The sequence below is a fragment of the Chenopodium album genome, chromosome 20, assembly GCF_948465745.1.
Source record: "Chenopodium album chromosome 20, dcCheAlbu1.1, whole genome shotgun sequence".
Lineage (NCBI taxonomy): Eukaryota > Viridiplantae > Streptophyta > Magnoliopsida > Caryophyllales > Amaranthaceae > Chenopodium > Chenopodium album.
Window position 1 is genome coordinate 7,814,935 of NC_137853.1, and position 10,692 is coordinate 7,825,626.

The 10,692-nt window shown below is 35.9% G+C and overlaps 1 protein-coding gene across 2 annotated transcripts; it reads left to right on the top strand.

Annotated features, from left to right (window-relative positions):
- The first annotated feature begins 1,410 nt into the window (after nucleotides 1-1,410).
- On the top strand, nucleotides 1,411-8,427 carry LOC145597799 (carbamoyl phosphate synthase small chain, chloroplastic-like). 2 transcript variants are annotated; one of them, XM_081654043.1, is made up of 11 exons: nucleotides 1,411-1,597; nucleotides 4,324-4,467; nucleotides 5,313-5,451; nucleotides 5,552-5,640; nucleotides 5,822-5,882; nucleotides 5,964-6,031; nucleotides 6,140-6,268; nucleotides 6,346-6,455; nucleotides 6,548-6,895; nucleotides 7,339-7,504; nucleotides 7,713-8,427. In XM_081654043.1, the coding sequence occupies exons 2-11, from the start codon at nucleotides 4,341-4,343 to the stop codon at nucleotides 7,760-7,762; spliced, it is 1,287 nt and encodes a 428-aa protein (XP_081510169.1). In that variant the 5' UTR covers nucleotides 1,411-1,597; nucleotides 4,324-4,340; the 3' UTR covers nucleotides 7,763-8,427. The 2 variants fall into 2 exon arrangements, with proteins under 2 accessions (XP_081510169.1, XP_081510170.1); XM_081654044.1 differs by having other exon boundaries at nucleotides 5,319-5,451.
- The last annotated feature ends 2,265 nt before the right edge of the window (nucleotides 8,428-10,692 follow it).

A 10,692-nucleotide genomic window follows, 5' to 3' on the forward strand; every position in this document is an offset into this window, starting at 1 on the left:
ACTCAAGTGATAAGCAAATTGATATAGTTTAAGGGAAGTCTCGGATTTGAGGGAGGATTCTTTAGAAAAATAAAAAAATAAAAAAACTAAAGGTTTTTCTACATAATGCTCTTGTGTAAGTAACTTTTTAAAGTTGTGCCATTGTTTTTCCATATTATAATTTATAATATATTATAATTTATAATGGTACCCATTAGTTTCAATTTTTAACTAGGGATGGCAATCCACTCCGGATCCGACCTTACTCCGCCCCGATCCGAGGTAAAAAAATCCGCTCCGAGTCCGAGGTAAAAAAGGTAATATGAGTTCGACTCCGAGTCGGAGGAGGATTGGAGTCAGATCCTACAAAAAATCCGAGAAAAAAATCCGACACCGACAAATGTCCAACTCTAACGGATTATTTGACTCCGACTCCGATAGATTGTGGATTTTGGTGTGGGTCATGGTGTCATTGGGTGTTGGTTTAAGGCCTAAATAGCCCAATTTCTCAATGTATATTGAATAACGAAAAAATAAACTCAAAATCGGGTCGGATCGGAGTCGGAGTCGGAGGTCGGATATTGAAGTCGGAGTCGGATTTAGTCTCCGACTTTTCCTGCAGGATCGGAGTCAGATTTAGCATAATCTGCTCCGAGTCCGACTTGTTGCCATCCCTATTTTTAACGCACCATGCCCTTGTCATTTACCTGACGTTAAGTAGTTCTGTTAGTGGTGAGGTAATTAAATTTATTTTCTCGTTTTGCATGTTGAAAAAGGTTCCGTTAAGATTTTAGGGGTCAATTTAGTTCTTATGAATCCAAATTGAGCTCAAAATTGGCAAAAAATAATGTACGTAAGTGCCTCACTTTGCGTATCATAATTTTTTTTGTCACTTACGTTGTTTTTTTGCCAATTTCGAGCTAAGTTTGAATCCTTAAGAAATAAATCAACCCCTAAAACCTTAATACAACTTTTTTTGACGCGCAATATGGGAAAAAAATAATTAGCTAATCACTAACAGAATTACTTATAACGTTAAGTTAAATGCTGGCATGGGTGTTAAAAAATTATAATGGACGGGTACCATGTGTAATATGGAAAATAAGAGCACAACTTAAAAAAGTCAGTGGATGTCAATGGGGCGGGTCTAGTAGGAGACCCGCCCCATCCCCGCCCTGGTCTAGCTTTGGCGGGTCGCGGGGCGGGGATGGGTCTAAAATCCATACCCGCCATGGGTGATGGGGCGGGGGTGGATTTTAGGCAATACCCGCCCCATCCCCGCCTGACCCACCCCATACTCGCCCCATACCCGCATTATGCCCGACCCATATGTACATATATCATTAATTTATTTATTATGTATACAGCAAAAAAAAAAAAAAAAAAAAAAAAAAAAAAAAACTAATTAATGAAGTTTCTGGAGAAAAGCCCACACACTCTCAATTTCTCATTCTCAAACATTCAACCCCTAGCCGTCACGCACTCAGGCTCACTTTCTCCTCCGTTTCTCACTTTCTCCTCCGTCATCTACTCCTCTCAGGCTGTCACCTTACTTCCACCTCTAAGGCTGTGAATCTCGTCGCCGGTCAACGAAGAATTCGACCAGAATTTCGACCAGGTAATCTCTCTAACTCTCTCTCTTTTTTCCCCTAATTATTTTTTCCCTTACCATTTTATCTTATGAAAAATAAATTTACTAATCAACTAAGAAATTAAGAAGCCATTAAGATTTTGGATGCTTAAAACTACAAGTTTGATTATGTATGAGTTCATTAAATTGATTTGCGTTTGTGAGACTGTGAGTATGTTCTAGGTGACAAAACCTTTTTTTTTTTTTTTTATGAAAAATAATTTGATTAATTACCTGAATAATTTGCTATTATGTTTGATTACTTGTTTTTTGATTTGCATGATATTGATATAATTGATCTGTCTATTTGCATTTTATTTTGTATTTGTATTTGTATGACGATAATGGGGGGTTCAAGGGTATTTGTATAATTTGTATTTGATCTGTCTAGTTGCATTATATAGAATAATTTGTACTTGTATGTTCAATTCTGTCTACTGTTAACCATAAATGTTGATAATTTCAAAGTATATGTTGATAATTTCAAAGTATATGTTGATTTCTTAATATGTATTTTAATATTTGTAAACTTGTAGTATTTTTAATTTTGGACTTTGAACAATTTGAGTTACTGTTTTTTTTTTTTTTTTTTTTTTTTTCAATATGTGAAGTATGTACTGCTTTCTTTGTATTTGAGCTGTAGGCTTGACTGCTGTAGTATAGAATTTTTTTTTTTTTTTTTGGAATAGATTTAAATATATTATTTGTGGTGGATTTCAGGTGGGGATTTGGTGGGTATGGGGCGGGGATTATGTGGGGCTAAAACGGGGATGGATATCCACATGGGGATGGGGCGGGGGTGGTTTTGAAGCTAGACCCGCCGGGGCGGGGATGGGGAAAATTTCCAGACCCGCCGTGGGGATGGGGATGAAAATGGGAGGCGGGGATGGGGATGGAAATGCCAAAACCCGCCCTGCCCCGCCCCGCCCCGCCCCGTTGACATCCCTAAGTTACACAAGAGCACTAGGTAAAAAAAACCGTATAAAAAATGAGGGAGCATTGCAATTTGCAATACAATACTTATTATATCTAGGCGCATAGGGCCCATGTGTTTTACAAGCACATAGGAAGGCATTTTGGGATTTTTTTTTTTTCCTCTCCCTTAATGATATAGTGGTACATATATTGTACCATTTATGCATGCAGGGTCTGTTCACATTTACTTAATTCCAGTTCAGTTCAGTTCAGCTCCAATCAGTTCAGTTCAGCTCTTAATTTCTCTCTCTCATAAAATGTTCATTTCAGCTCTCTTCAGTCCAGTTCAGCTCCAATCAGTTCAATTTAGTTCTCAATTCAGTTCCAATCAATTCAGTTCAGCTTAGCTCAGTTCAGTAAATGTGAACAGACCCGTTGTGGTACTTTTTGGCATTTTGCCATTAAATTTTGCACTACCGTTTATTCTCTTATTTCCATTATTTACAAAAATGGCATCCTATTTATTGCATTGGCACATACTTCGTATGTCTTATGCGCCTATACTTTTCCCTTATTACTTCGGCCCTGTTTGGGAGTTTGCTGTTAGAGGTGAGGTGAGTTGATTGAGTTAGCTGATTTGACTAGCTGATTGAGTTAGCTTATTTGACTAGCTGATTGTGATAGATGATTTCAGAAATAAAATAACCAAAAAGCTATAAGCTCTTCCAAAAAGCTCCTACTATGATCTTTTTGAAAAAGAGCTTTTTCATCCCAAAACTTTCTTCCAAACCTCTAACTACCAAACACCCCAAATAGCTTTTTTTCCTCAAACCTCTAACTCCCAAACACCCCCTTCGTCAGTAAGATTGATTAAAAAATAGGGAGTAAATTTTGTACAGTAATACATACGAATGGTGAAAGAAATGAATGGTTAGGATTGGTAGCCTTGGAATAAGAAAAACCCTCATGCCATAACATTAAAAAAAATAGCATAAACCCTAAATAGTACGGCTCCACATTCACCAGTCACCACACCGTCTTCCTCTCAGCCCCGCTCTTCATTTCCGGTCGTATGTCCGCCACCCTTTTCTCTAGTTACTCTATTCCATTATACTTGTTTTTACCTTGATTTAAAAGTTTAACTAGTGTGTGGCTCGAGCGATGCCCCGAGTTGCTAGTTTGTAATTAACATTAGATTAATTTTTGCTTAATATATTGAAAATCATCTTCAAAATTTAATATTTTGGAAAAAGATTTGTCTTAGAAGAACCATATTTAATATTTGTAACAAAATTTAATACAAGTTGTTGAATTATCCTATGATATGTAATGAATAGTACAATTAAGGACTAATCATCTTATCCAAGTTAATTATAATTTTGTTGGATAAATTTACACAATATATGTATAGCTAAGGCGGTAAGACTTGCATAGTAATACTTGTTGGTCTCAAGTTCAAGTCTTGCTATAGACATTTTTTAGATGTCAAATCTAATTCTTGTTGTGGAGGTGATGTGGCATATATTGATGACTTGGCACATTTATAGAGCTTAAAAGGGTGACACGTGACACATATTCTGTTTTAGGAACGCTTTTTAATATGTAAGTATAGATTTTTCAATTTAATTGAAATTTCTCTTTGTTAATTTCCCAATAAATTAAGGGTTTTTGGTAAAGATTTTATTGGGTTATTAGATTTTGAGTATAACACCTGAAAGTTGTAAATTTTAAAGATTTAGTATTAATAATTTGCTGTGTTGTTTATGCCCATTTTGATTATTGTCAAAAATTCTGTTCAGGAAAAACTAAGTAAGAAATGGCATGTAGAGCAATGGATTTTGCAGTGGCAATTCCTTTGGGAATTTGTTCTCCTCAAAAAAGAGATGTTAAGTTGTTCAGGGTCAAGTGCTCTGTTTCTCTCACCGAAAATGCTGCTGTTTCAGGTAAGCGTAATATGTCAGTGATTGCAACAATGTCCATAAATTTTGTAGTTTTTATTATGAGCTAAGGTGTTCTATTGCGATGTATTTGAAGGATAAATGCAATAATAAGAATCACTGAATTATTTTGTTTAATTACATGTCACTTGTTGCTTTTTAGTTGTTACTTTTGATTTACTAGTATTGCTTATTGCTGACCAACATTGCTAATGCTATGTTAAGTAAAGGACTAGATGAGTGTTTTGTAATTGCTAGTTTGCTACTTCGAATTATAACTGCTGTAGTGGGTTCAGTATTAGTAAACTATTGATAAGAGACAAATGCAATCTATATCTTTGATCAATAAGTTACAATAGTTCAATTCAGTTCAGCCCCAATCAGTTCAGTTCAGCTCATCTTAGTTCAATAAATGTGAACAAGCCCTTAGTAGGCCAAAAGAATGAAACTTTATTACTCCCATTTTTGAGATTAATAAAAATTGAGTCAGCTTCAATAAGCTGATAATGCCAGATGACACTGTTGTTGTGGTGGAAGTTTTTAGGCGATGGGACTAATTAGGTTGTTGTGGTCAATTTCACATGAAAATGGGAACTAATTTTTTCGTTTGTTTAAGTGTTGGTTCAGTTATATGAGGCTTAGATGGAAATGCATATCTTCCCCTTCCCTGTGTGTGCTTGTGTTTGTAATTTTAAATGACCTCAACGCACACTTTAGGTTGATAATTTGTCAATTTTTTGTTACTGTTGCCAACTGAAAATCGTTTCATAAATGCTTAGGTTGTTACTGCTCTTTCTGTCTTTTCCAATATTCTGTCCAATAATCATATCTGCAACATCATTTCTTTTAAGCCACAGGGTCAGGAGGCAGACCATGGAAGGTATCAGATGCTAGACTTGTGCTAGAGGATGGTACCGTTTGGAAGGCCAAGTCATTTGGTGCTGCTGGGACGCAAGTTGGTGAAGTGGTCTTCAATACTTCATTGACTGGGTGAGCGAACCCCATCTGTTAAAAGTTCCTAAGTTGCTGTTATTTTATTACCTGCGTCCACCCTTGGCTTGGTTTGTTGTCTAAGTGTTTTATATTTCAGATATCAGGAAATTCTAACTGATCCTAGTTACGCTGGCCAGTTTGTACTGATGACTAACCCTCATATAGGGAATACTGGTGTGAATTTTGGTGAGTAATGTTTATTTCCTCTGATGCATGGAATAGCATTACAGGATTGATGTATCTGTTTTCAATACACTATGTTTACACATCCTGTTTACCTGTTTCCATTTCCGTGCAACACAATTTACAATTGTTGCCAATTCATCTGTCAAAGATGTGTAATTAGATTAGGATTCAATCATTGCAGATGATCAAGAATCAAGTCAATGCTTTCTTGGTGGTCTGGTCATTAGAAGCTTAAGCATCAGGTTGGATTATTTTCATGATTACCTTGGTAATTGCTTATCTGAAATTTTCCGTATGTGCTTATCTTTTTCTTGTTTCTGCAGCACTTCAAGCTGGAGATGTGTTGAGACACTTGGAGATTATTTATCCAAAAGAAACATCATGGGTATATGTAAGTTAAAAGCCAAAATTGTGGAAGTTTTGATTGGCAAAGAACACCTCGTCAGTTTGCATTTGCTCACCTTTTGACTTTCTGTCAAAACTGTCTATTTTGGAATAGATGATGTTGACACTCGTGCTATCACCCGTAGATTGAGGGAAGATGGGAGCCTTATTGGTGTGTTGAGCACGGAAGAATCAAAATCAGACAACCAGTTATTAGAAATGGCTCGTTCTTGGGACATTGTTGGTAATGTTTACTTAGTGTTGAAAATAGATTAGGCTTTCTAAGTATTGTGATTTTAAGTTCTGATTATAATTTTGCAGGTGTTGATTTGATAAGTGGTGTTTCATGTGAAGTTCCTTATGAGTGGGTTGACAAAACTGGCAATGATTGGGAATTCAATACAAATGGGAGACCTGGAGAAACTTTCAAGGTCTGTGCTTTGCTACTACTGCTGTATTGACCCTGTATTTGGTTGTAAAATCTCATTGATCAATTCTGTCTGGCCGTGTTTTCAAAATGAAGGTGGTTGCCTATGATTTTGGTATCAAGCATAACATTTTGAGGCGTCTGGCATCATATGGATGTAAAATTACTGTTGTTCCATCAACATGGCCAGCATCAGAGACACTAAAACTGCAACCAGATGGCATTCTATTCAGCAATGGTCCAGGTGATCCTTCGGCAGTTCCATATGCTGTTGATACAGTGAAGGAATTAATTGGACAAGTCCCGATTTTCGGAATTTGTATGGGCCACCAATTGCTGGGTCAAGCATTAGGTGGTAAGACTTATAAAATGAAGTTTGGTCATCATGGAGGAAATCATCCTGTTCGCAATATCAGAAATGGTCAGGTTGAAATTAGTTCACAGGTATTTTATTCATGTGCTATCTTTCCTCCTAGTTTTGTGCTTCATCTTTATATTTCCTTGTGTTGTGTTCCCGTACTCCTCATTGTTTACTGATGTTTAAAGAAATGTCTATTGGCTCCACAAAATAATTGCTCACAAGTAGTTTATGTATCATTAATTTTTGAAAGTTTGAAACTATTTCCTTGCTGAGGGACTTCCTGATATATGAGTGGAAGTGCGGAGTTTTTAACACTTTGAAGAATATGAATATTTGTGTTATGATATCCCAACATGCTTCCCTAATATATTTTTGGGTTTGCAACTGATCTTTATCACATATTGTATAGTTTCTGGATAGGTGGATAAGCATATTCTTTGATAGAATTTAGATTGCCTGTAATTATGTAATGGTGGAACTTAAAGATTGAATGAATAATCTTGATTGTTTATGTATGATGTGACAGAATCACAACTATGCAGTAGACCCTGCATCACTTCCTGATGGAATTGAAGTGACACACATCAATCTTAATGACGAAAGCTGTGCTGGTCTTGCGTTTCCATCAAAGAATATCATGTCTCTCCAATATCACCCTGAAGCATCACCAGGACCCCATGATTCAGACCCTGGTATTTACAGCTTCCATTTAAGATATTTTGATTCATTTCAATCTCTCTGCAACATTACCTTGGTATCATGTATTCATGTCTCTTGTTTATATTCTCTATCATGTAGTTTCTAGTTCCAGCATCTGATAGATCAAGTTTAATGCATGAGTTGCTATGTTGGCGGGATGGGTGTTGTTTTGTTTCTGAATTACCGTTTCTCTTGTTACAGTTTTTGGAGAATTCGTTGACATGATGAGGCGCATGAAACGGAATGCTTGAACTAGTGAGGTTATTGCTATTGTTGGACATGGTTACAAGTCCACATTCTGCAATTAAAGTATATCCATTTACAGAAGATCTTTGCACACTGTCCTTGAAGAACAAGGATGTAGGAACAGGGTGATCTCTTGGAAAATGCTCCTTTGTTTTGTGAAGTATTAATTGTTTTGGTGCTGCGTAAATCTATGGTTTTATTTTGTATCTTAATTCTAGAAAGTCAAGTACAACAGCAAATACTAGCAAATATATGAACTGTTGCCAGTTGCCAGTTTTGCCACGAGAGATCATTTCGTGTGCCAAAGACAACTGCACTAGAAAGCTTGTTAAACAAGGGCTCATAACAATGCAAGGTTACAACAGTAATACACAACTGGCTGGATGTATGGGCGGAGCCCTTATTGGCTATGCTAGATTGAATAACCCTTGCCCAGCTTATGCTCATTGCCCATCTCAAGTTCCTGAAGCTGATAATCCTCCTGCAGAGTTGACACGGTAACAATCACAGCTTTTTATGTAGTTAATCTTGTACCTATGTAAGTTCCATGATGTTTGATCCTTCTCTCTATTTAGAACATAAAGGCCCAGCCACAGTTCGGAAGCATGCCTTCAGTTTCTCAATTGTATTAGAATCTTCTGTTTTAATAACAAGAAAACTATTGCTCCAATCTTCCTAGCTTTTGTAAACTTTTGATTTACTGCACTCATTATAATAGAAGGGGAAAGAGTAATAAGCTTTTAAATTGCAGTGTCACACTATTATCTCGTAAGTCGTAATTCTATTATCTCGTGCCATGAATCTGGTAATTACAGCTAAATGGAACTGAAAAATTTTCCGAATTGATAAAAAAAAAAAAAGAAAAATTAAAAAAAACACTCAGGTTGATCAGTATCATTATCTTCGGAATTTATGTGAAACAGAATCTCAAGTTGATAAGTGTCACTTTGTCAAAAAAAAGTTGATAAGTATCACTTATATAGACGTATTCAGTGCTTAATTATCTCAATTTGAAAGATATAAAGTACTAAAGTTGCATAAATTATTCAAATTAATGCCTTGAACTATAGATATACGACTATCATTTACTGCTTTCAATATTTTATGGAGTAGTAACTACAAAAACTTTCATGGCTCAAATAAATTGCACCCTAAAGCTAACCATGGTGGTTTTTTTTTTTGGGTTGGGGTGTGTGTAAGTGCAAATAAGCCAAAAGGGCAATTTAAGTTACCATTTGCAAATGGGATCGGGAACATTGAGACCTATCATACGCAAACTGTTAAGCCTTGTTTGAAAAAGACTAGCGGTTGCGAATAGCTTTTAGCAGTCAGTGATTGCCAATCAGTATTGGGTAGAACTTAGCTGGAACAATAAAGGTACGAGCGTCTAGTAAAAGTAGTGGTTGAAATAGCATTATACAATTAAAAAAAAAACATAGATATTGTTTATACAGAGTATAATAATTAGAATTGGACAAGCGCTAATTTTTTATTTTTATTTTTTTATTTTTTAATGTTTGAAAGTTAATTCTATCTCTACTACTAAGTACTAACCACTATTAGGCCCTGTTCTTTTGAGCTTCTAGGCAAAGCAGAGCAAAGCAGATTTCAGCAGAGGAGGGCAGAGTAGAGCAGGCAGAGCAGAGCAGATTGAAGCAGCTATTTTTAAGTACTATTTTTAAGCAGGGCAGAGCAGAGCAGATTTCAGCAGAGTAGAGCAGAGCAGATTTAAGCAGAGCAAAGCAGAGCAGAGCAACTCTAAAGAACGGGGCCTTAGTCTATTACCAAACACTATTTTTTCCTAATAATGTTTTGACCCGGCTTAAACGCTAGGTCGCTAGCAACATGACCTTAATCTTAACTGCTATGTCCAGATATCATTAGTCTCTATAGCTAGCATAGAAACTTAGTGAATAAAGCAACCGCCACATCTAATAGGCTAAACAACTATTCCTCAATGAAAAAGGGTACTAACTCTACTTGTCACCGTATGCATAAAATAATTAAGGCCATGTTCTTTTGAGCTTCTGGGCAGAGCAGAGCAGAGCAAAGCAGATTGAAGCAGAGCAGAGCAGATTGAAGCTGAGCAGGGCAGGGCAGGGCAGAGCAGATTGAAGCAGCTATTTTTAAGTACTATTTTTAAGCAAAGCAGAGCAGATTTCAGCAGAGCAAAGCAGCTCTAAAAAACAAGGCCTAAGTCGGTCAAGTTGAATTCAACTACTTGTCAGTTGTCACATTATTTTCAACTCAAATGAAAAGATCCATAAAATGAGTAAGATAATGTGTAAAATTTTCATTCTAATTGTGTGCTCGTATATTGTTTGATCAAATGTGCAATTTATTTCTAACTCAAATTTGATGTGCTTTATCTTTTGAATATATAACCCCACTAGAGATATTTTGGGTAGGGACTCTTATCTTTCTCCTCCACATCTAAAGTGCCTAGTCTGCTAACTCGAGCCGGAGGGACCAGTGAAAGATTCCGACCTGATAGGGTCCTTCTCCAAACCAACCAAAAATGTACATATTTTGATATCTACCCAAGAAAAGATAAACTTATAGATCAAAATTATGCACATTTAATTGAAGTAAAATGATAACTTGATTCAAATAATAATCCTTTTCCATTTTTTAAGAAATATTTTATATAATCTTTGAGGGTTGTGACGTTATGTTCAATTCACGTGATTTGATTTATGTGATTTTCATGATTGATCAAAGTTTCACCTAATTGTAGTTTTGTACATTAAGTCATTAGATAAAAGCTGTTAACTGAAATAATGTCATTAAGTTAAATTTTATGCACCAACCATGATTTTTTTCATAACATATATTATGATTAAAGATATTTAACGATAAAATATTATCTGTTTATTTCTTGAATAAGCAAATATCAACTTAAATGAGTTGAATTGTTTCTTAAATAAGCAAATAC